Source organism: Arvicanthis niloticus, chromosome Y, assembly GCF_011762505.2.
Source record: "Arvicanthis niloticus isolate mArvNil1 chromosome Y, mArvNil1.pat.X, whole genome shotgun sequence".
Lineage (NCBI taxonomy): Eukaryota > Metazoa > Chordata > Mammalia > Rodentia > Muridae > Arvicanthis > Arvicanthis niloticus.
The window spans coordinates 11730027-11756897 of record NC_133431.1 but is presented as its reverse complement, the minus strand read 5'-3'; the positions used below and the strand labels follow the sequence as shown (position 1 = coordinate 11756897).

Below are 26871 nucleotides of genomic sequence, written 5' to 3'. Positions count from 1 at the left end.
AAAGCTTCACATAGAAATCTTTAGTAAGCATATTTTTAGGATAGGAATAAAGTAAACCAGACATGTCTAAAGCAGAAGAATACTGAAGCACATTTTATCTCAGAGGAAAATTAACTGCAGCAATAGCTGACAGTGAGACCCAGCATAGGGTAGCATAAATGTTCTTTGCTGGCAGCAGGCTGTGTGGCTCTTGGCAACTTATCCTTTGATTATCTGTGGGGTTCTGTGAATATCAAAGTTATTGTTTCCTCTGTTAGCATGCTAGTTTTGGAGGCAAATGGCTGGACAAACTTTAGGTTCTTTTGAGAAGCCTTTCTCTAAGTAAGAGAGAAGCTATCAGAATAAGAATAAAAGAAACCATTAACATATGAAATGAATACCTTGTAGGCCTGATATTTCTTCTTTGTGTAATAGGGATAATATTGACTCAGTGGGGCCATCAAGAATAATGGTGGCCACCATAACCTTAACCCTGAGCCTAACCCAATCCTAACCCTCACCTCTTAATTTCCTAACCTCCTAAACCTAATTCTAAGAACACTTATCCTAATCCTAACCATTACTGTCTAATCCCCTAACCCTAACTCAAACCCTGCTTGCTGTGGGGTATATTTCTTAATTACAACCTTTGAAGTGAGAAACCCTTTATTAATCTTCTTCTTTTGAGATGTTCAGATCCACCTTTAATCTGGGCTATAGATTCTTTTGACAACCTACGTATATAAAGAACTTCGAATAGGGTGGTGTATTGTTTTTTGTACTTGCCCTACTTTTTTTTTTTTTTTTTACAAAACAAAGGTGATTCGTTTGTTTATTTATGTTTTAAAACTGGTATTAGTAAGTACTTATTTCAGCCTGGTGGTGGTGGCACACACCTTTAATCCCAGCACTTGGGAGGCAGAGGCAGGTGGATTTCTGAGTTCGAGGCCAGCCTGGTCTACAGAGTGAGTTCAAGGACAGCCAGGGATACAAAGAGAAACCCTGTCTCAAAAAACCAAAATAATAATAATAATAACAATTACTCTTTGGGGCCAGGTGTGGTGGTGCCTGAATTCCAATGCTCCAATGCTTTGGAGGAGAAGGCAGGAGAGCTTGAGGACAGTGAGCTTGAGGTCAGCCTTGGCTCATAATTAGTTTTAGGGTAACCTACACTTCAGCAGTCAATGCTAACCAATAATCAATAATCAATTGTAATCAACAGCCAATAATGATTAATAATTGATGGTGCATGCCTTTAATCCCAGCACTTGGGAGGCAGAGGCAGGCAGATTTCTAAGTTCAAGGCCTGCCTGATCTACACAGTGTGTTCCAGGACAGCCAGGGCTACACAGAGATGGTGGCTGGCCTGAGACTACATTTCCCATAAGAACTAGTGCCAAGATGGCTGTCAGAGAACTAACTGCATATGCCTAGCAAACTCAATCCAAGATGGCGGCCGGCCTTCAAACTACATATTCCATAATGTAGTGAGGAAAAAGCAACATGGCGTCCGGCCAGAGACTACATTTCCCATGAAGGCTTGGGGCCAGCACACACACCATGTGTTTGGAGATCCCCTTGGAGCAGATTGCCTTCACCATCAGCCCAGAGACCTTGCTGTCACTGTTGTGGTGATCCGGGAGGAGCACAGGGGTGCGGATGGCATCAGCGGGCTTCTTCTGACATCACAAACTGTGCGACACGATCCAATTGCCACTGCCAAAGAATGGGGAGATGACCGGAGCTTCCAGGTACGGTGTCAGGAGGGTGGAAGCAGATGTTCCAGGCTACCAGTGACCCTGTGGAGGCCCCTGTGAATCTGAGGCTGGGGGATGACTGGAGCTGCCTCCAATTACTGGCTGGAGGACCTATGGACATGCCCCCAGACTTGTATAAAGGAGAACTGTATTGTGTTGGGCGTTATTATTGAAAGAACCCCAGAAGGGGAGACCCTCACTCTAGTCTTGGGAGATGGAGGCCAGCAAACAGAAAGAGGCATTATTTCAGGAATCAGCCGTGCTGAGGTCAAGACTCATAATGAGGGGTGTTGATATCCAGGCCAGGGGGAGAAGGGAATTTAAATGGAAAAACCACAAACCAGGGTGGTGAATGGGAAATCAAGGAAGAACATCATAAAAATAGTGAAAAGTCCCAACCCATTATTCAGTCGGTCATGTGGGAAACATCCTGTACATATTTTTCTCAAGAATGTAATCTTGCTCAACCATCTACTTTGTGGTCAGCCAGTTCCAGGAACGACCCAGCTGACCTGTATTTTTAGTTCTGCTTTCTTTGTGGTCAACTGGTTCCTGGAACCTGGAGCTAGTGAACCTGCTGGCATACATGCTTGGCTCAGCTCTAGGGGTCATAAAAATTTCCCATACCCTTTATAAATTTTTATATCTTTCAATTTTCACCTGGTTATCGTTTTCATGAGGACACAAGGGTCACCAGTGTGTGTGAAACTGACCATCGATGGACTGTGATTACTATTCTGGGCTTTCATTTTAAGATCTAAAATAAAGTACTTAAGTACAAGCATGGAGGTGCATGCCTTAAATCCCAGGAGATGAGCATCAAGCAGATCTCTGATTCAATCATCCTGGTACAGAACAAGTTTTAGGTAAAGAAAAGCTTAGATACACTCAAAGTGTTATACATGTATTACCCAGCATTCATGAGACAGAGCCATGTAGACCTGAGTTCAAGGTTCATCTACAGAGCAAGTTCAAGCACAGCAAACTTAGGCAGTGAACTTGTTGAAAAATATAAATCTGGTGATGATGTAATAGAAGGGGCCATGTTCCAGCCCAAGCAAGCAGAGGAACTCAGCAGCTGTGTCCATGTGGCTCTGGGAGGAAAGAATAGAAGGGACGACTGAGACAATTGACGATGGTTGGCTGTAGTTAAAAAAATTAGTGGGGATGAAGAAGAAACCAGCATCACTGAGGTGAAATCTCCTGGTGAGTGTTTTCTAAAAGGACAAAGAAGCTGTGTTCCAGAGATAGCCAAGGTTGTCCCTTGTTGTGCACCTGGAGTTGATCATGTGTGAGAATCACCCAGGTGGTATTGGTTTTAAAGGCATAAATGAATCTGTCATGCAGAGCAGCTAAGGCTTGGCATGGTGAAGGGAGTGTTTAAGAGGAACACAGTGAATCTCAGTTGCAGGGGAAGAACCCAGCATATTGAAGATGCCAGTCCCATGGGATGAGCAGAAAGAACAGCAGCAGCAGTAAAGTGGGGTTAAGCAGAACCTAGTGTACTACAGAGGGAAGAGCTGGTGAAGTGACCCAATCTCTTGTGTGGATCCCAGATACTAGAATAAGAAACTGTAATATTGAAGTTACCTTTGAAACCCTAATATTTTGAGATTCCAGAGCTGTGGGGTACCTGCTCAGGAAAACAGTTTCAGACAGTGCAGTAACAGATAGTGAGGCAGGTCTTTGGACAAAGTTCCTTTTCAACTGCCATGCATGGCTTGTGGTTGAACAGGAGCATGTTTCAATAATAAGGACCTCAGGCACAAAGATGAGTTTGTAAAGCCCAATCAGTTCTGTTTTAGAGAGTGCACAAAGTCCACTTGAGCAAATATCTTATGAGAAGTCCTCCTTGTCAACAGCCAGTCAAGGTACAACTGCAAGGTTAAGCTACATATAGACAACTAATATACCTTACAAAGAAAAAGTTAGTCTACCCATCATGGTTGTCAGTTGATTTTGTCCCTTTGATTGGTTCCTTCAGATTATGCCAGTCATGTAGTTTTAAAAATATTAAGCTGCAGACCTGTACGTTAATGACCCAATCTTGCTGTAGCTGCAATAAATACACAGCACCCCAAGACTTGGTCTCTCAGATTCGATCTCATGTGAGGCTGACTGGTAAGAATCCTTATTACAGAGCTCATAATAAAGACCTCCATGTGTTTGCATTGCAATAGGCTCCTTGTTGGTTATTGGCTCTCTCTGACTTGGACATAGCATCTTAGTGCATTGAGTAGAACCCCAAGAACCCAGGACTCCCAACTTAAGGATTGAAAGGCCGGTTTTTAATATCCACCATTGTTTCTGTGTCAGTGGCTTTTCTGCCAGATATGAGTCTGTGTGCCTTGTTTTTCAGATTTGTCTTGAGTATATGTGGAGGGAGATGACTAAATTGAACATGGAACCCTGCTACAGTGGATAGGCTGGAGAGTCATAGCCCCGAAGTGCTTCGAAGATGTTCCAGAGCCTGGTATAGTGGATGGTGTTTCTCTGGTCTTAATTTCTGGGAAGATTAGAGTAGACTTGGAGCCCTACTTCAGGGCTCACAGCTGCCATCCTGTCTTCATTTTCTCCTCTGTCCAAGTGGAGGAATCTTCTGGGTAGCCTTTAGCGCCCCCTTGTGGCTGTCTATATTGTGTGTTGCAATTTGTTATTCTCTCACTGAGGAAATGAGACAGACTCCACCCTAGTCAATTTAGTTTCTAGCCACACACCTTGGGTTAAATCCTTTACAACAGGACCTAGACCCATTGACTAGTCCATGAGAGAGAGCTCTTCGAGACAGCATCCAGGGCAAAAATCAGGCTCTGTCTACCTTATTTTAAAGGGTAGAAAGACAAAGACCTCATTTTCCACCTCCTGAACTACCCTCTGCCTAGGTCATATGTGACTCTAGTTTTGCAATTGGAGCTGTCATAAGATGGAAGTTCATTCTTCATCAACACTCAAAAAATTAGCATATCTTCCTTGGACAAGAGGTCTTGTCTTATTGGTGGCCATTTCCAGTTGTGTGGGACAATCTGCTTTTCTGTCCACCTTCCAGCTGTCTTAGCCTTCTCTTTGGTAGCACAGGTCTGGGAACCCAGGGTTAAAGAAACTCACCCAGGTCAGCACAGCCTCTGAGCTCCCCATTCCAGTGTATCCTTCCCTGCTCTGAGCCAGGTGCCCTCTCTATTTTGTCCTTGCTCTGCCACAACTCCAACTCCCTCTTGTGTTGTCAGAGTTTCCTGTAATTGATATGGTTAACTCATTGGTTTTGGGTTGTTACAACTTTCTCATTTATTATTATGTCTGTGTCATAGTTATCAGTTCTCAGCATTTCAGAGCTACAATCATCTGAAGTAGCCTCAATTGAGGGTGTGCCCTCATCAGAATGGCTGGTTGCTATGTCTGTGAGAGATATTGTTGATGATTGATTAGGAAGGCTCTTCCACTGAGGGTGTCAATATCCCTAAGCAAGTGGTCCTGGGCTGGATGAGAGAGCAGGCTGAGCATGAGACAGTGACCAAGCAAGAGAGCAAGCCAGGAGACAGTGTTTGTCCATGCTTTTTGCCTTCATTTTCTAATCTAAGCTTCAAAATGATGGCCTGTGATCTGACAGAACCATGTACAACAAACATTTATTACCTGAGATGCTTTTTCTTAGAGGATTCAATCACAGCAGCAGGGTAGCAAGTTAGAACAACAACAATGTTATTTTGCTGTTGTACAGAATCTATGTTGTAGATTGTATTCTTGTGAACAGGACAAATTTTGGGTAGAAAGATTTTTGGATTCGTTGGTGTCTTTAACTCTCCTCTGAGGGTTCTGCCTGACTGCCTTTTTAGCGTTTATATCTAACTGCTATACATCTCAGCTAAGATCAACCTTAGACTCCTTGGTACCCTCCAATTTGTGGTCTCTGGCACATGCTAAATGTATCCACCCCCAGCCAGTTGCAGATTTTGATTCACTTTCCCCCTCTGGCTTTTTTTTGTCTCTCTCCACACCTGTTGCTGGTTCCAGGAAAGCCAGGGCTACACAAAGAAACCCTGTTTCGAAAAACCAAAAAAAAAAAAAAAAAAAAAAAAAACCAATACTTGATAATTTTACTTCCTCCTTTCTAATCTGTATTACCTTTATCTTCTTCAGTTTTATTGCTCTTGCTAAACTTTTAGAGAGTATTTTAAATAGATATGGAGAGAATGGATCACCTCTTCTTGTGTGTGAATTAGTGGAATTAATATGCATGTCTCTCTATTTTAATTGTTGTCTCTCTATTTAATGTTGGCTATATGTTTGCAGTAAAGTGACATTATGTTTAGGTTTGTCCCTTGTATCCTTAATCACTGCAAGAACTTCATCATAAAGTGGGATTAAATATTGTCAGAGAATTATTAATCATCCAATGAGATGACCACTTATTTTATTTTCTTCCACATTAAGCACATTATATTAAACCATTCCTGTATCTCTTTAATGGAGCCTGCCTCATTGATCATTGAGGATGATCTTTTAAAATGATTTCTATTTTATTTAATTAATTGTATTAAAAATTTTTGCATCTGCGGTTTTAAGGGAAAATGGTTTGTAATTCTTTTTTGTAGCTGAGTCTTTATATTGATTGGATATTTGAGTAGCCATGGGCTCACAAAATAAAATCAGCTAAGGTTTCTTCTCTTTCTATATTGTTGAATAGTTTGAGGAGTATTGTCATGAACTCCTCTTTGGAAGTCTGGTAGGATTCTACCCTGAAACTCATGGCCCTGGCCTTTATTTGTTGGCACACTTGTAATGACTTCTCTTTTTCTAGGTGTTTAGGTGTGTTTAAGTTATTTACCTTACTTTGATTTAACTTTGTTCAGTGGAACAAATTGAGATTAGCCTTTTATTTTACAATTTCTAATTTGGTGTTGTAGAGACATTTTAAAGCTATGTCTCTACCATTCTCTGGCTTTCTTCATTGTCTGTTATTTTGTCACCCTTTTTATTTTAGATTTCATTAATTTCAATATTCTCTATCTTTTAATAAGTGTTTCTATTTTGTCTAATAAAAGGTTCAGAGAACCAACCCCATGTTTCATTAATTCTGTGTATTCTTCTCTTTCTATTTTATGGATTTTGATCTCAATTTGACAATATCTTGATGTCTACTTCTTTCCTTCATCGCTCACTCACTTCTTTCCATTCTAGATTTTAGAGAATGTTCTTAAATTGCCAGTGTGAGAGCTCTCCAATTTTTTCATGTAGGGATTTTGTGCTATGAACTTTCATCTTAGAGACAGTTTCATTTTTTTTGTATTCCATAAGATTGTGCATTTTGCATATTCATTTGCATTGACTTCTATAAGGACTCTAATTTCTTCCTTTATTTCTGTCTTAACCTAGTTTTCACTCAGTAGCGAGGTGTGCAGTTTCCATGAGTTTGTAAGCTTTGTGTTCTTTCTGGTTTTGTTGATATCCAGCTGTAATCCATGGTGGCCTGATAAGATACATGGTGGGTGGGTAGCTTGTCTTTCTTTATGTATTGAGACCTGCAATTTGTCTAAATATGTTTTCAGTTTACAAGTGAGTTTCATGAAGTTCTAAGCAGGAAATATATTCTCTTATATTTTGGTAGAATGTTCTCCGAATTTCACCTGGATTTATGTTCATGCTATCAGTTAGCTGTTTAATTTTGATCTGGAGAATTTATCCATTGGTGAGAATGGAGTATTGAAACTCTTTATTTTACCAAGGTATGTGACCATGTGTTTGAGGCATAGATGTTAAAAATTGAAATGTCATTTATGGTAATTTTTTCTCTTTGATGAGTATGTTGTATCTTTCTCCATTTTTTTTTTTGATTTTTTAAAAACTATTTTAAAATAGTTACACCAGCTTGCTTCTTTGGACCATTTGCTTGGAATATCTTTTTACAACCCTTTACACTAAAGTAATGTTTATCCTTGATGTTGAGCTATCTTTTTCTTTCTTTCTTTCCTTTTACAGTTTTTATTGTTTTTTAATGATTTATTTATTTATTTATTTATTTATTTATTTTATGTATATGACTACACCATTGCTCTCTTCAGACACACAAGAAGAGGGCATCAGACCCCATTACAGATGGTTGTGAACCACCATGTGGTTGCTGGGAATAGAACTCAAGACCTATGGAAGAGCAGTCAGTGCTCTTAAACACTGAGCCATCCTCTCCACCCCAAGCTGTATTTCTTATATGCAATAGAAGGATAAGTTTGTGTTAGCATCCATTCTGTTAGCCTGTGTCTTTTTATAGTCATCTGAGGTCATTGATATTGAGAGAGTCAATGAGTGGTGATTGTTATCTTCGGATATTTTGTTGTTCTTGTTGTTGTTATTGTTACAGCCGCTGCTGGTCGTGGTCGTGGTGGTGGAGTTGGGGTGTGTGTGTGTGCTTTCCCTTCTTTTGCAGATAACAAGATTATTTACTACCTGTGTTTTCATGTCTATCATTAATCTCCTTGGGTTGGATTCTTCCTTCTACACTTTGTGTAGGTTTGTTTATGTGGATAGATCAGGTTAAGGGTTAGGATTAAGGTTAGGATTAGAAATCCCCAAATAATATTTACCACAACAAGATGGCTGTAATTATGATTTGTGTCCAATGATTGAAATGGAATAAAGAGTAAGATGATAGAGGATACTTAGTAGTCCTGGCTCAGGTTCTTTCTAGAAAAGGTCATACTGTGCTTTCAGACACCTTTCCTTTAAGGAAGATGAAAGGGAAAGATTGTTCCAGTAACCAATTATTAGACATGGAAGTTGAAAGGAAACATGCTGCTCCCTGTGGTGGTGCATGCCTTTAATCTCAGAACACAACAGAGAAGTCAGGAAGATCATAAGGCCAAGACCCATCTCATCTATATAATGAATTTGAGCCAAGCCTAAATTAAATTAAATCCTGTCTTACTTCTTTCTCAAATATTTTCATTGAAACTGGTTAGAAAAGGTGTCATGCGAGTACACACATCCGTACATATCCCTTTCTACTTAATGTTTTTAGATGTGAATGAATGCATTGGAAAACAAGAAGAATTAATAATAAAATATTAAAATGAATTTCTGTGGGGGAATTTAAATTTACTTTAGCTTTTGGGTTTTCTCTTTTGCATTTATATTTCATCATTTTCTGTATCAAAACTGAATTCCTTGTGCAGTTTAATCCAAAGCACAAGCTATGACAAACAGTCTACACAACAGGTGTGGTCTGTAATGTGTTATTTCATTCTAATTCCTAGGGATTTAAAAAATTATTAAATACACATTTGTAGCCCAGCTGCAGAGGTCATACATGAATCTGGAAAGTCTCTGGTAGAATAAGGCCAAGAAAATCTCCAGTGCTAAAGAAAAATCACATAATTCTCAGGATGAGATTTTGTTTTCTTATTAAGCAGCACAAAAGCCTGCTTCTGAGCAAGACACTGACTTTGAGCCTTCACAAGACCGAGGGCCTCTCCTCCCATTGATGCCCAACAGGGTTGTCTTATGCTACATATGCAGATGGAGCCATGGTTCTCTCCATGTGTACTCTTCAGTTGGTGGTTTAGTCCCTGGGAGCCCTGGGGGGTCTGGTTGCTTGATATTGTTGCTCTTCCTCTGGGGTTGCAAACCCCTTCAGCTCCTTCAGTCCTTTCTCTAACTCCTCCATTGGGGACCCTGTGCTCAATTCAATGGTTGGCTGCAGGTATCTGCCTCTGTATTTGTCAGGCTCTGGCAGAACCTCTCAGGAGACAGCTGTATCATGCTCCTGTCAGCATGCACTTCTTGGTATTCACAATATTGTCTGTGTTTGCTGACTGTATATAGGATGGATCCCCAGGTGCAGCAGCCTCTGGGTGGCCTTTCCTTCAGTCTCTGCTCCACACTTTGTCTCGGTATTTGCTCCCATGAATATTTTGTTCCCTCTTCTAAGAAGAACCACTCAAACCACACTTTGGTCTTCCTTATTCTCTCTCTCTCTCTCTCTCTCTCTGTTTTTTTTGAAACAGCCTTTCTCTGTGTAGCCCAGGCTGTCCTGGAACTCACTCTGTAGACCAGGCTAGTCTTGAACTCAGAAATCCTCCTGCCTTTGCCTCCCAAATGTTGGGATTAAAGGCGTGCACCACCACTGCTCCCTTTGTCTTTATTCTTGAGTTTCATGTTGTCTGTGAACTGTATCAGGTATTCTGAGCTTTTGGGCTAATATTGAACTCAGGACCTTTGGAAGAGCAGTCAGTGTTCTTAACCAATGAATATCTCTCCAGCCCCCTAAAATATAAATTTCAATAAAGGACTAGTTAATATTGAATAGGAAATTTCAATATAGGATTAATTCATATTAAATTGGAAATTTCAATATATGACTAGTTAAAAATAATTGGAAATTTCAATATAGGACTAGTTCATATTTAATTGGAAATTTCAATATAAGACTAGTTAACGTTTATTAGAAATTTCCATATATGGCTAGTTAAAAATACTTAGAACGTTCAGTATAGGACTAGTTAATATTAAATTGTAAATTTCAATATAGGACTACCTAAAAATAATTAGAAATTTAAACATAGGATGAGTTACAAAAGAATTGGAGATTTTAGTGTAGGATTAGTTAACATTAAATTGTAAATTTAAATATAGGATTAGTTAATATTAAATTGCAAATATCAAATAATATTATATTTCAATATAGTACTAGTTAACACTAAATTGGATATTTCAATATAGGACTAGAAAAGATTAAATTGGATATTTCAATGTAGGACTATTTAAAATTACATTGTAAATTTTATTATGGGACTAGTTAATATTAAGTTGGAATTTTCAGTATTGGACTAGTTAATATTCAATTACAAATTTCAATGCAGGATTAGTTAACATAAAATTGGAAAATTCAATATAGGACTAGATAAAAATAATTGGAAATTTGGATATAGGACTACTTAATGTTAAATTGAATATTTTGTTATAAGACTAGTTAACATTAAATTGAAAATTTTAAAACAGGACTAGTTAATATTAAAATGTAGATTTCAATATAGGACTACTTAATAATAAATGGAATTTTCAATATAGGACTTGTTCACATAAAATTGAAAATTGCAATCTAGGACTAGTTAACATGGAATTGAAAATTTCAATATGGCACTAATTATCATGGAATTGTAAATTTCAATCTAGGACTAGTTAACATTAAATTGTAAATTTCAATCTAGGACTAGTTAACATTAAATTAAAATTTTCATTATAGGACTAGTTAACATTAAATTGATAAATTGCAATCTAAAACTAGTTAACACGGAATTGTAAATTTCAATACAAGACTAGTTAACATGGAATTGGAAATTGCAATCTAGGACTCATCAATATAGAGTTGTAAATTGCAACATAGAATTAGTCAACTTGGAATTGTAAATTGCAATCTAGGACTAGTTAACATTACATTGAAAATTGCAATCTAGGACTAGTTAACAGGAAATTGTAAATTTCAATATAGGAATATTTAACTTGGAATGGGAAATTGCAATCTAGGACTACTTAACATTAAGTTGTAAATTTCAATATAGGACTAGTTAACATTCAGTTGCAATTTGCAATATAGAACCACTACAACAGTAGAGTCATCCTCTCACATTGGATCATTTCTCTTGGGCAAAGAATAACGCTTTTTTCTTCCTGGAATAGATAGGTGTTCTGCTTATGATTTTGACTTTCATACACATATTGCTTCTGCCAAATCAACAAACCATGGACATACTGAGTGCCTCATTCACCACAATTGCATTCCACACAGTATTACTTCTGACCAAGGAACTCATTTCACAGCAGAGAAGTGAGACAGTGGGACAATGATCATGGATTCTAATGGTATTAATTACCATTAATACCATAGTCCTTGTTACCCTGAAGGTGCTGAACTGATAGTAAAATAGAATGACCTTTAGAAGACACTTTTACACAGCCAATTATGGGACAGCCACCTGGATAGCTGGGCAGGGTCCTAGGCTGTATGTATTTTGAATCAGCTTCCAGTATTGGGTACAGTTTCTCTCACAGCTGAGATCCATGATTTCAGGAATCAAGGTTTGGGAAACCTGTGTGAAGGTCACAAGCCCCCAAATCTGAGTGGAACTCAGCACAAAATGGAGGACTCTCTTTATCAGAAGGGCTTCCATTTCTCTACCTCAATTTATCTAGACAATGTCCCTGAACACGGGTGGCTGTCCTTATCAAAAGACTGTCCATGTGTGGAGCTACTTAAACCTAGCACACAAGTCCCATTCTGGCTTCCCTGCCCACATGATAATTATGTATACTATTATGACCAATTAATCCTTTCCACCTGTACCCATAAAGGCCCTCATATACCTTATTTCTGGAAAATAAAGTAGAGTTGACTCACTGTGCTGGTCTTGAGATAATTTTATAATACTCAAAGGCATCGCAAGCCAGATTGCCACAGCTGATCCCTTTGTCTTCACTCTTTGGTGGCTAACAACCACCCAAGAATAAAGAAGGCCCACACCAAAGCTGCCACCCTTAGTGGATCAGTAGGAAAAATGTCAATGTGTTTTACATTCCTGTGTTTAGCCTTTCCCATTCTTCAGGTTTCTCACAAATTCTCCTGTCTTTCCATGAATTCATCACTGGTGATGCTGTGATTAGATGAATCTGAGTGGGCTGGCATTGCAGTCACCTTTGAGGGAGATATCTGTCCTTTTTGGTGTTTGTGCAATGGATCCTTCTACATTGTTAAACTGACCAAAGGGGTGACATAGAAAGAGCAGGAGTTATGGTGCCTTAGAGAAGAGTCCTTCTAAGGGGACAAAATAAAACAAAAGAGATGACAAAGATTATCAAATAAAACAGTCATTGAAGGCAGGACACATGGAAGGATTCTGTTAGGAGAGTCAAATAACATCCACAATACACAAAAGCCAGACTGATAGGACCATCATAATTTCTATTCAGGATATAGTTAAGAACATAATTAGGGCAGCATTACGCTTATTATAGGAAGAAAATAGGCAAGAATCCCACCTAAAAACCAATGTCATGCTTTGTATTGGGTGTTAGAAGACTGATTTTTATTTGGCTTTCTTGTAAGGCCAGTAATTTGATAAAAAAAATTGAGGAATTTTAGACAACTCATTATAAGTTTATATTCAACCACCGATTCTCTTCTATTACAATCTTGTGTAATATATGAAGAATTAAATTTTGAGGAAATACTCCTAGCATCATTATTAACATGGGTTATGTTTTATCAGGTGAAATGTGCATCTATTATGAGTTGGACAATATTCCATAGCCCTTCACAAAAGGATATAACTTGAGCGAGCTGTTTGCTTCATCAGAACCCTGCATGAAGAGCCTGTACCTGCTGCTACTACATCACATTTAAATCAGGGAGCAGGCATTGTTACTGTAGTGAAGGACACAGTCTGTTAGTGAGAAGTACTCTTTGATAGTGAGATGGTGTACTATATTTGGTAAATATAGCTTTTAGATTTGGCCTCAGTATTTAATAAGATTGTTCAGTTTTCCTCAGCTGTATGTAGACCCTGGCATGCTGAAGTAATCAAAGGGCTTTTCTTTCATCTGGGATATTGAGATACATCTATATATGCCAAAGAGTATCAGCAGTGGGGATTTATTTTCTAAATAACATTTCACAAGATCAAACAATTTTTGAGGACTCTTGTCCCTTCACTTGCTAAAGAGACACACTACATTTTGAAAGTGATCATAGTCGTACGTGCCCACTTAAAATTCCACATTTAGCAAAATCAACTTCTGTTGACCTTCTGTTAAGGTCTATTGAAATTTCTTATCTAGGTTATTACTTGACCTTCTGAAGGTCTGTGTCTTCAACCTTTTTTTGTACTATTTTCCCCTGTTAGTGAATGTTATTTGATAGTCTTGCTTGGACTGAGTGTGACTTCCCTTGGAAGCTCTGAGGGGATCATCCCTGTATTTTGACTTTCCTCAATGCACACTAGATACAGGATAGAATTAGACTTAGATCACAGCCAGTTCATCATAAAAGTGGTTCTGAAGACAGAGACTTTGATCCCATATATATTTCCCATGAGTCTCATAATCTAAGTGCCTTCAATACCTCACTTGTTCCTTCAGAATTTCCAAATGCTTTGTATTTTTTTCTTCTCACTTTGGACATTTCATCCTAATCTATATATACCTCCTTCCTTATTAAAACCATTTACATCTTTAGATCCTTCTAACATTTTATAAATGTTAATAACATAGGATATAATAGGTTAAACAAATAAATTCACAATCTGTTGTGAGAATATTTCTTTAGGAGAGGGGAATAAACAATTTATATCCCCTCTTTATAAGTTCTCAATGGCTCCACATTTCAAAATTATCTAGTTCACTCTAGGATAGCAGGGAAATTATTGGTTTTACTTGCAGAACACTGACAAATTGTTCCTTATGAGCCTGTAGATATCCTGCACTCAGTCATATCAAAAATATTTTACTTAGTATGTCAGGAGACAAATTCACATTACCTAAATAGTTATTCCATTTCGATGTTTTACAAATACTGACCAGCCATCATGCGCTCTCTCTCTCTCTCTCTCTCTCTCTCTCTCTCTCTCTCTCTCTCTCTCTCTCTCTCTCTCTTTTCTCTTAGAGGGTTAGCAATATTTAAAAAAACTCTGCTGTGATTATTTTAATTCAACAGAGCTGAAAATATGAAAATGTTTGTTGTTTAATTTAGAATATAAGACATAAGCCCTGAGGTGGATCTTTCAATCATTTTATATTTGATTTTAAATTGTCTTTACTGGATATAAATATCTCTCAAATCATTAACATGTTTATGTCTGTATAAAAATTCAAATATGTATCATATTTACAAGGACAGATATGTTGTTCTAATGTGAGTGAGGACGATGTCCATTATGAATAGCATCTACTAGTCTAGGAGCAGTTAACCCTTTAAAAATAATTTAGAACCTTATGGGATAGAGACCATGTTGTGTACTAGAATTGGGATAGGGTTCAATTAGATACCATTGTGACCAGAATTGTATGATTACATATATCATGTCCTTAAAAATAGACAATAATATTTAAATATATATGTTCATGTTACCTATTTTAAAGAAAGATTCAGACTTGTATGATTATTTTATATTACTTTTACCTGAGTGGGTATTTGAATTAAATATATTTTTGTCTTTTCATATTAATTTCTAAGTTTAATTTATTATGAATGAAATAAACTTAGGCCAACATATCCAATTTACTTTGTTTGTAATCCATTTGCTATTTCATACATGATATGAATCACAAACCGTGATCTCATGTGCATAGTTTATACATAAGTAATAAAACGGCAGAGTTTAGTAAGCCATGAATTTATATCTATTGCTTGTCTGGTATTCCTTTTTCAGAATTTTCGTTGTCAAGTGAAAAGTTCACATAGAAATCTTTAGTAAGCATATTTTTAGGTTGGGAAATGAGTACATCAGATATTTCTAGAGCAGAAGAGTACTGAGGGCATTTTATCTCAGAGAAAAATTAAGTGCAGCAATAACTGACAGTGAGACCCAGCATAGGGTAGCATAAATGTTCTTTGCTGGCAGCAGGCTCTGTGGCTCTTGGCAAGTTATTATCTGTTGATTATCTGTTGATTATCTGTTGATTATTCTTTGATTATCCATTGGGCTCTGTGAATATCATAATCTTGGCTTCCAGATGTAATATCCTGCAACATGAAATCAACCAGGCTTGGGTTTTCTAACTTCCCTTGCCCAACAGACTTTATTGTGGCATTCTATTAAATCCCATTTCTATGTACATACAGAGATTCATTCTCTCTATGATTTGAGATATGTTTATCTACAGAACCTGTATTAATAAAACTGTTGTTTTTCTCCACTTTTCCATTGATGAAGGTGTGCTGGCTACCAATAGTGTTCAACTGTGTTTCCCTTATGATTCTGGCTTTTCTTTAGGGTTGATTGATACCTGTCATCTGGTAAAAGGAAGCTGTAAGTTCCCTGAGCCCATCATGAAGCCAAAAAACAAGTATCTTGTTTCCTAAAATCCCTCTTTAGTGTTAATTGTGTTAGCATTCTGTCTAAAACTCTACCTCACTGTTACCTGTTGACAGCCAGGTATGCTCCTCCCCACAGTTACCTCTCTTTAAAGAGAGAGGGAATGTGTTCTATGGGTGTGTGGGAAGGTGTGGGGGAAGGGGATGTCTCAGCAGGCTTATGCCTCCTGCTGATATATTTCTTCCCCTGGAGGGACCATGCCTCATGCTGAGACAGCTCTTCCCAAGGAGCAACCCCCAACAAGACAGTATAGTATAGAATATATTTTATTCAGGACATGGGGAGGGGAGTTAAGAGGGTAGTAGAGGCAGAAAAAAGCAGAGAGAGGCAGAGAGTAGAGAAGTAGAGGCTGGGCATGAGCATGTGGAGAGAGAGGGGGGGAAGAGAAGAGCCCAAGAAGGCAAGAGAAAGAGAGAACAGATGGGCAAGAGATCAAAAGAGAGAGGAACAGGCAAATAGCCACCTTTATAGTACATCAGACCTACCTTGCTGTTGCCAGGTAACCGTGGGGAGGAGCATACCTGGCTGTTGCCAGGTAATTGGGGTGGAATTTAGACAGAATGCTAAGAAATAACAGGGATATTCTTCCTCTTGTGGGTCAGATTGATACCTCCACTGCACACTGAGTACTGGGCTATGGAAGCTGTTCACCTTGATTACAGGAAGAAGAAGGCAAGTGCTGTGAGGAAACCTCAGGTAAGGTCTGGAGTCAGGTCCTGGTAAGTGCAGGATCATTGCTCTCAGAGGGGAGGAGCAGGCAGCTGAACAGCAAGAGCTGGAATGGTGGGTTCTCCCCCAGGGCTGTGGCTGGGTGCAGTGAGATCCCTCTATGAAGACAGAAACAAATGCTAATGGAGTGCAAACCTCTCCTGAGCTCTGGAAAAGGTCTGACCCAGGCCCCGGAAACACACTTTAACCTTGAGGCATGGTAAGACTCACTGGCCAATCGAGGCTCCCATGCAGACCTGCCAATCAGAAACGTAGGTGGGTTCTTCCGGGTGCTATTCTGCAGATTTCCTGTGGTTGTGCAGGCTTGAATGGTCATCTCTGCCCTGCTCTGAGCTCTGCTGTGGGTGCTGTGTGGAGACCTCAGGGAAGCTCTGAAATCGAGTCATGTTGAGCACAGGATCACTGCCCACAATGGGCAGGGGCAGGCGGGTGAGCAGTGGGAGCTGGGGTGCTGGGTCCTCTCTGGGGCTGCATGGGAAGCATCAGCCAGATGTGACCACCTGTGAGGTCCCTGGTGATACCCCTCACGTGTTAGATCAGGAGGTAACCTCTGAGTAACTTTACTGTCATGGGTGATTCTGAATCTGCCAAAAACATTTGGAATTCTAATTATCCTAGTTGTTTAGTGCCAGGAATCTTTTAGACTCAACCTTTTTTTTATTATTGACTGATGTATCCATTTTGTCCTATTCATTTTTAATGTCTGAGACTCTCTCTTCCTTTCCTGTTCCCTGAGTGAACCTTGCTTCTGCAGTTGTCAGTGCACAGGTAATTTCAATGCTCTGCTCTCAGGGACTTAGCAACTGCTTAAGTCATTCCCTGCCTCCATCACCTGCTGCTGTTGTCAGGTGTGCTTTATATACAGGGACAACCAGCTACACAGCTCTCTCTGTTTGTTCCCTGTCTCTGTTCTCTGCACATGCCCCTCTCTATTCTCATTGTTTATTCTCAGGTCTCTCTGCTCCCTGTCTGTCTGCCTGTCTGCAGGTCCTCTTCTGTGCCTCTAACCCTTCACCAGATTCTCACTCATCTCCCTGCAACCATATCTGTTGCATTTTTTAATTTCTTAGGACCTGCTGTGATAGGATAGCTTGGATTTCTTGGTGACATATTTTCCTGATTTTTATTTATTATATTCCAATGGTGGTGTCTAGGCCTCTGGGTTTGAAGTGATTATTGATTTAGGTATTGATTTTTGGATTTGTCTTCTCTGAGTGGGAGTTTTGTTCTCGGGTTACTGTTTAATTTATGGATTTGCAGGGAGCCTTCACTGAGTGTTGCCTCTTTTACTGACTTGTTTGTTTGTTATGTTCAGGAGGGAATGCTTGCTAATGTTGAAAGCTGGGAGAAGAGGTGGGCGGGAAGAGATGATCTTAGTAATCTACAAGGAGACTTTTTCATTATCGGGGTTAGGCTGCTTCTGATGTTTAGTACAGTAAAATTGTGAAAATTGCATTCGGGATAAAAAATAATGTGGTAGATCTATAGAAAGTTTACCTTGTGTCCTTTCAGGCATGGCATGTGGGTGAGCAGGAACTGTCTGTCCAAGTGTGGGCTATGATACAGGGATGAGGCAGGAAAGGAAGGGCAATTTGGGATTGTGTGCAGTATCTTTAGGAGGCATGCACAAGGGGAGAGGTAATTTCCACTAGTATTCTTTTCCAATGGTGAGGGCCACTGGTATTCCGTTCTAGTGGTAAGGACAACTGATATTAGGGTTTGCAGTAACAGATAGTGAGGTAGGTCTTTGGATAAAGTACCTGTTCTACTGTCAGGCATGGCATGCAAGTAAACAGTAGTATCTTTTGATAATAAGGGGCTTAGTCAAAAAGATGAGTTTATGAAGTCCAACACCTGTATTTTTGAGATTGCACAAAGTCCACTTGAGCAGACATCCAATGACAAAACCCTCTTATCAACAGCCAGTCAAGGTACAGCAGCAGGATTTAGCTACATATAGATAACAAATAAACCTTAAAGAGGAAAAATAAGTTATCCTACCCATCATAGTTGTCATATGGTTTTGTCTTCTTGTTTGGTTCTTAAAAATTATGCCAGATGTGCTGTTTCTAAAAAAATTAAGTTGCTGACCTGTATGTTAATGCCCCAAGCTTGCTGAAACTACAATAAATACTCAGCACCCCTAGACTCTGTCTCTTAGTTTGGACCTGATGTGAGATTGAGTGGGGAGAATCCTTGTTACTGAGCTCATCGTACAGACCTTTGTGTATTGCATTGCAATAGGTTCTGGTGGTCTCTGGGGACCCAGTGACTTGGGCACAACATCTTGGTGGATGGACTGGAACCTCAAAACACTCAGAAATCCCAACTAAAGATTGAAAGACTGCCTGTTAAGATGTGTGATTGTTCTTTGTGTCAGTAGCTTATCTGTCAGATTTGTGTCTGTGTACATTGGCTTTTTGATTTGTGTTGATTATTTTTGGAGGGAGATGACTAAAGTGACTGTGGAAGCACAGTATAGTGGATGCACTGCAGGGTTGAAGCCACAAAGGCCTTGGAAGATGTTTCAGAGCCTGGTGTAGGGGATGGTGTGCCCGTGGTCTTAATTTTTGGGATGGTTTTCAGCTGACATTCATTCTAAAGCCAAGAAAAAAGCCAGGTTCAGAACTAAGTGTTTTGGATAGGAAAGATGACAGAGGTTCTGGTTAGTCAACAAAATGATGGACTATCTTGTACCTCGCTGGTACAAATAAACATAATTATGCTCTAATTGTACTCTGAGAGAAAAGTTTTATTTTAACAGGAAGGGTGATATGTAGGAGGCGCTAAGGGGGAAGGAGTACTGAGAGGAAGAGAAGAAGTAAGGAGAGAGAAGAAGGAGGAGAGGAAAAGCTAGGTGATGAGAGAGAGAAAGAGAGAGAAAGAGAAGGTGGGCATGGAGGCAGATGTTCACTTGTCTCCACCAGTCAAAATAGTTGATATATCTAGGTTGGGTAGTGAGTTACACTTCTTATTGAGCATTACCAAACTTATAAAGCCTTTGATTAACATTTTAAAAAATTGTATAAAAGCAAAAAGGAGAAGTGGGGCATGGGATATGGGTTTTCTAAGGAGGGGAAATAGGGGAAGGGGATGTCATCTGAAATGTAAATAAAATATCCAATAGAAAAAAAACTGGGGGGAGGTTACAGCCTACTTAGTACCCTGCTACATGGCTGAGAGCTACCTTCCCATTTTAATTTTCTCCTCTGTACAAGTGTTGGCATATGCTGGGTAGCCTTTACTGCCCCCTTGTGGCTGTCTATTTTTTGCGTGGCACTTTGTTCTCTGATTGAGGAAATGAGACAGACTCCATCCTAATGGATTTAGTTACCAGCCCCACACCTTGGGTTAAATCCTTCTTAATAACAGGACCTAGACCCATTGACTAGTCCATGACAGAGAGCTCTTCAAGACAGCATCCAGGGCAAAATCAGGCTCTACCTACCTTGTTTTAAAGGGTAGAAAGACAAAGTCCTCATTCTCAACCTCCTGAACTACCCTCTGCCCAGTTCATATGTGACTCTGTAGTTTTCAACTTGGAGGTGTCATAAGCTGGAAGGTCATTCTTCATTGATTCTCACAAATTTATCATATCTTCCTTGGAACAGAGATCCTGTCTTTTGTTGGTGGCCATTTCCAGTTGTGTGGGATAATCTGCTTTTCTTTTCACCTTCCAGCTGTTTTAGCCACATATTTGGTAGCACTGGCCTGGGAACCCAGGGTTAAAGACACTCAGCCCAGGACAGCACAGCCTCTGAGCTCCCCATTCCAGTGTATTCTTCCCTGCTCTGAGCCAGGTGCCCTCCCTATTTTGTTCTTGTTCAGCCACAACTCCAACTCCCTCTTGGGGTATCAGGGGCTCCTGTAATTGATATGGTTAAATCATTGGTTTTGTGTTGTAACAACTTCCTCATTTATTACTGTGTTTGTGTCATAGTTGTCTAAAATTCTCAGCATTTCAAAGCTTCAGTCATCTGAAGGAGCCTCAGTCGAGGGCGTGCCCACTTCTGAATGGCTGGTTGCTATGTCTGTGAGAGATAGTGTTGATGATTGATTAGGAAGGCTTTTCCACTGAGGGTGGCAATATCTCTAAGAAAGTGGTCCTGGGCTGGATGAGAGAGCAGGCTGAGCTTGAGACAGTGAACAAGCCAGGAGACAGTGTTTTTCTATGTTTTCTGCCTTCAGTTTCTAATCTAAGCTCACAAATGATGGACTGTGATCTGACAGAACCATGTACAACAACCATTTATTACCTAAGATGGTTTTGCTTAGAGGATTCAATCACCGCAGCAGAGAAGCAAGTTAGAACAAAAACAACAAGAACATGGCATCAAAGGGTTATTTTGCTGCTGTACAGAGTCTATATTGTAGATTATATTCTTGTTGACAGGACAAATTTTGGGTAAAAAGATTTTTGGATTGGTTGGTGTCTTTAACTCTCCACTGGGCGTCCTGCCTGATGCAGGATGTGGCCTCTTCATCGTCCATATCTCACTGCTATGCATCTCAGCTAAGATCAACCCCATAGACTCCTTGGTACTTATTTATCGTCTCTGACACATAAATGTATCCTAAATGTACCCCTCACACCCCCAGCCAGCTGCAGATTTTGATTCATTTTCCCCTCTGGCCCTCTCTTGTCTCTCACCACACCTGTTGCTGGTTCTCCCCGATTTCCCTTTCTTATCCACTCTCCCATACAGTTCTCTCTCTTTCATCTGCCTCCTATGATTGCTTTACTCCCCCTTCTGAGTGAGATTCAACCATGCTCATTTGGGCCTTCCTTGTTGTTTTGTTTCTTTGTGTCAATGAAATGTAGTGTGGGTTTCCTGTATTTTATGATTATTATTCACTTGTAAGTGAGTACATACATGCACGTGCTTTTAGATCTGTGTTACCTCAATCGAGATGATAGTTTCTAGCTGTATTCATTTACCTGCAAAATTGATGATGTCCTTGTATTTAACAGCTAAATAGTTTTTCCTTTTGTAAATGAACCACATTTTCTATATCCATATTTTGGTTGAGCAGCATCTGTATTATTTCCACTTTCAAGTTATTATAAATAAAATGGCTCTTAATTAGTGGAGTCCCTACTTTAGATCACCTGCCTTCGCAGAGTTCCTCCTCTATTTCCTGTTGGTCCTTTGAGAGGGTGTGGGTCCCTGGGTATCCATGATGGTGTATCAAGTCTCTATTGGGTTAGGTGCATCCTCTCCACTGAGGCTAGAAGTGGCAGCACAGTTATGGGAACAGATTCCAATGATAGACAGCAGCTTTAGGGACAGCTCCTGCTACAGTAGTTGTAAGACCTTCATGAAGACTGAGCTGCACATCTGCTACTTACAGGCCATTGGTACTTTGTCCACCTGTGAGTGTTATTGTTTTTGTCTTAGTTTCTTAATGTCCCCAATATCAAGGTTAATTGAGTCTGCTGGTCTTCCTGTGGAGTTCCTATCCTGTTCAGGGCCCTTAATCCTTCCCCCAACTTTTCCATCAGAGTTACCAAGGTGCATGCAATGTTTGGTTGTGGATCTCGGCTTCTGCTTCAGTCAGCTGCTGGTGGAGCCTCTCAATGGACAATTATGCAAGGCTCCTGTGTGGGAGCATCACAGAGTATCCTTAATAATGTCATGGATTGGAGCTTGTCCATGTTGGTCTCCAATTGAATGAGTTTCCATTGTCCACTCCTTCAGTCTCTGCTCCAGCTTTATCTCTGCATTTCTTTTACACAGTATAAATTTTGTTCTGCTTGTCTCCAGTGTTGCTATTGAACCTGATCCTTCAGCTTTCTTCTCATGCTCCCATATATTCCCCGTTTGGACTCTGTCCCTCAATCACATAAGATACTGTGCACACATTTGCTGTTCAATGCTATGCTATTTTGCAAACCTGGTGGTTTTATATTTTTAACTTTATTCATTCTGTTTTTGGTTTTCTAGAACAAAATTCTCTGTTAAGCAATTCCTGTTCTTATTGTAGATATAGAAACCACATAAGTCACCTGACATTTTTTTGTTCAATAAGCACATGATTTTTTGCTGCTCTTCATCCACTTCTTTCATTTTGAAATTCAGCCAAATGCATAAATTATATTCTATTTCTCCAGATGGCTTCTGCTCATGTCATCAATATTATCTGATGCTTCATATTCATTGAATTGCAGGTGTATGATGTTCTGCCTCTTATATTTGTTGTGAAATTTTTGAATAAATAAGTGTATTATGGCTGGGTACATGAATATGAATGTGTGCCTCATCTTTATTGTTGTCAGAAGATGACCTCAGAACTCCTGATTTGAAGAAATGAACAGGTGTTGGTCTACATGTGTATGCTAGAAATTGACCTCCATTATGTGGAAGACCAGCAAGAGCTTCCATCTCCTGAGCTATAACTCCTGAACTGCATTCTTTATTTCTGATCAACGTATACATTACTGCTGGGTACTGCACGTCTTTAATCCCTTTAATCCCAGCACTTGAGGGGCAGAGACAGGATTTCTGAGTTCCAGGCCAGTCTGGTCTACAGAGTGAGTTCTAAAGCCGGCCAGGGCTATACACAGAAACCCTGTCTCGAAAACAGAAAAAAAACAAAAAACAAACAAAACAAAATAAAACATATATTTTACTAATATTTTCATCTGTCAATTTTTAACTGTTTACACATGCATTCCCTTTTCATAAAATTTAATTAATGTTGCTGTTTAAACTGGTTCACTGCATGTTTATACAAGATGAATACAGAACTGCCGTGAATGTATAATTCTTTGCAGGAACTTCAGTAAAAAAAAAAAAACTGTGAGTTCATTCTATCATTTTTTGTTTCCTGGTTTATTTTTGTAGCAGAGTGAGGTTCTTAACATGTAACTTTTGCTGTCCTGAAACTCATTGCATAGACTGTGCTGGCATCCAGCTCAATGACATACACCTGCCTGTATCTCTGTGATTAAAGACATGAGCAAATACACACAGCTTTCCCATCACATTTGTAGTTAGTAATTGTTCATACAGCTTTTCAGATGTGTGCTCAGTACAGTTGATCTGTTTCCCCCTGCATATCCCTCTCAGTTGCCATTTGTGTTGCAAGGCTTTATCCTATTCAAAGGGATCAGAAGCAACACAGGTGAAACTTATAACTCAGTTTCCTTCTAAAATGACAGAATGATTAGATTATTACTCCTGTTTCAGAAAATAAGTGGAGGAAGCACAATAATAACATTATTACAATGTCTAGAAAGTATCCATTTATTTAGAGTGATGTCACAATCATGCTTTCTGTTGTACACATGTGTGTGATATTTTAGGATACAGTGACTTATGATGATGTGCATGTGAACTTCACTGCAGAAGAGTGGAATTTGCTGGATCCTTCCCAGAAGAATCTCTACAAGGATGTGATGCTGGAGACCTACCGGAACCTCACTGCTATAGGTAAGACTGTGAATTTTCTTTTGCTTTTCAAAAAATGGAACAAGTGATTCTTGGTTATTGATGATCCTCTGTTATTTCAATTGAGAATGAGGAAGATTGAGCTGAATAAATCAGGTCCAGTGCTGTCAAAATTTACAGTAACTTGAATTTTACCTAATTTCCAATACTATATCATTCATTTTCTGGTACTGTGTTTTAGGTTACAGTTGGGAAGATCATCATATTGAAGAACAACATCAAAGTTTTAGAAGGTGTGAAAGGTAATTTTCATGTGCAAGCTGATACAAATATGCCTGGGAGAAAAATTTAATGTGTTTTGGAAGCTCTAAATAAAAGCAAGTGTGTAAAAAAATTAGTCCTTCAAGTATAGCTATGATTATAATATTTTCACAAAGCCATGGTCCTCAGTGTCAGTTATCTGATTTATGTTTTAAGGCATTCCTCTAAGGAAGAAGACATAGAAACAATGCCTTAAGAGATACCTTTAATTGATTTGTAGCTCCATTAGAGCTTTGCTGCTGAAGTACCAATCTGAATAGGCTCATAATATTTAGATGTTGCACATTGAATAGTGATAAATATATATACAAATCCATCCAATAAGCAAATAGTCTATAGTAAATTTGGTGATACTCATATTCTTATACAGACATTTCTAGGTTTATTGAGTGGTCAGTTAGTGAGAGTGAAGAAAGTTGTGGAGAAACCTTAATCCATATAACAGATGTCTACAAAGAACAAATTGTCAAATTGTATGAATCCAACATGGAAACCTTTCACTTGTTCTTCTTTTTTAATGGGTCTATCAATTGTCAGAATGGATGAAACCATGTGAGCCTAGTGATATTAAAAGAAACAATGTACCTTTATCTATTTCAAAACAATGAGAAGATATATAGTATTCTGCTTTGGTAGACATTCTGAATATGATAGGTTTTTGCAGTTAATTGGTTTCTGTCTTTACTGGGGACATCCCCAAGTCACACTGCAGAAAATCTCTATGGGTACTATAAGTTTGGAAATTATTCTGTTTGTCCTGGCTCACACTGCTGTTGTGGTGTGATTCACACTACAGGAAAAACTAAAAAAAGCAATCAGTGTTTTAATACCCTGATATCTTCAGACATGTGAAATATATGATATAGAAATCTCATATAGAAAAAGATTGTTATAAATGTGAGGGATGTAATAAGTGCTCTTACCATCACAGGTATTTTAAAATAGGTAAAGCAACCCACAGTGAGCAAGTACAACTGTGAACATCAAAAGGATAAAACCTTAAGATCTGAGTGTTCTTTATTTTTAGACCAACTGCAGAATTTGTTCATATTGATAAAAGGATTGATCAGCATAATGAATGTGGTAAAGCTTTCACATGTGCCCATTATTGTTGCAGGCATGAAAGAGGTCATACTGGAGAGAAACCACATATATGTAATCAATGTGGTAAAGCTTTTTCACATCGCGATCATCTCCAAGTCCATAAAATGACACATACTGGAGAGAAACCTTATGAATGTGACCAATGTGGTAAAGCCTTTTCACGTCACAGTTATCTCCAAGTACATAAAAGAAGACATACAGGAGAGAAACCTTATGAATGTAAGCAATGTGGTAAAGCCTTTACACAACAAAGTTATCTCAAAATCCATGAAAGAACACATACTGGAGAGAAACCTCATGAATGTATTCAATGTGGTAAAGCCTTTTCACGTCACAGTCATCTCCAGATACATAAAAGAACACATACAGGAGAGAAACCTTATGAATGTAACCAATGTGGTAAAGCCTTTACACAACACAGTCATCTCCAAAGTCATAAAAATACACATCTTGGAGAGAAGCCTCATGAATGTAATCAATGTGGTAAAGCCTTTTCACATCACAGTAGTCTCCAATATCATAAAAGAACACATACTGGAGAGAAACCTCATGAATGTATTCAATGTGGTAAAGCCTTTTCATGTCACAGTCATCTCCAAATACATAAAAGAACACATACTGGAGAGAAACCTTATGAATGTAATCAATGTGGTAAAGCCTTTTCACGTCATAGTTATCTCCAAAAACATAAAAGAACACATACAGGAGAGAAACCTTATGAATGTAACCAATGTGGTAAAGCCTTTACACAACACAGTCATCTCCAAAGTCATAAAATTACACATCTTGGAGAGAAGCCTCATGAATGTAATCAATGTGGTAAAGCCTTTTCACAACACAGTAATCTCCAAAAACATAAAAGAGCACATACTGGAGAGAAACCTTATGAATGTAATCAATGTGGTAAAGCCTTTTCATGTCACAGTAGTCTCCAGAGACATAAAAGAACACACACTGGAGAGAAACCTTATGATTGTAATCAATGTGGTAAAGCCTTTTCACGTCATAGTTATCTCCAAAAACATAAAAGAACACATACTGGATAGAAACCTTATGAATGTAACCAATGTGGTAAAGCCTTTACACAACACAGTCATCTCCAAAGTCATAAAATTACACATCTTGGAGAGAAGCCTCATGAATGTAATCAATGTGGTAAAGGCTTTACACGTCACAGTAGTCTCCAATATCATAAAAGAACACATACTTAGAGAGAAACCTTATGAATGTAATCAATGTGGTAAAGCCTTTTCACAACACAGTAATATTCAAAGACATAAAAGAACACATACTGGGTAGAAACCTTAATGAATGTAATCAATGTGGCAAAGCCTTTACAACTTCCAGTTATCTCCCATATAATAAAAAACCCATACTAGAGAGAAACCTTATGAATGTAATCAGTATGGTAAAGGCTTTACACAACTGGGTCATCTGCAATATCATAAAAAAAACATACCAGAGAGAATTCTTAGATATGTAATCAATGTGGAAAAAATCATTATAATTGAAAAT

General features: G+C 38.8%; 1 protein-coding gene across 1 annotated transcript in view; it reads left to right on the top strand.

Annotated features, from left to right (window-relative positions):
• Positions 1-1511: 1511 nt before the first annotated feature.
• The window catches only part of LOC143437303 (uncharacterized), a 40874-nt gene continuing 15514 nt past the window's right edge, over positions 1512-26871 (top strand). Inside the window, exons 1-4 of the mRNA XM_076922112.1 lie at positions 1512-1730; positions 23847-23973; positions 24173-24224; positions 25694-26127. Of these exons, the coding sequence (XP_076778227.1) occupies positions 1512-1730; positions 23847-23973; positions 24173-24224; positions 25694-26127 (832 nt within the window). The remainder of the gene's footprint in view (positions 1731-23846; positions 23974-24172; positions 24225-25693; positions 26128-26871) is intronic.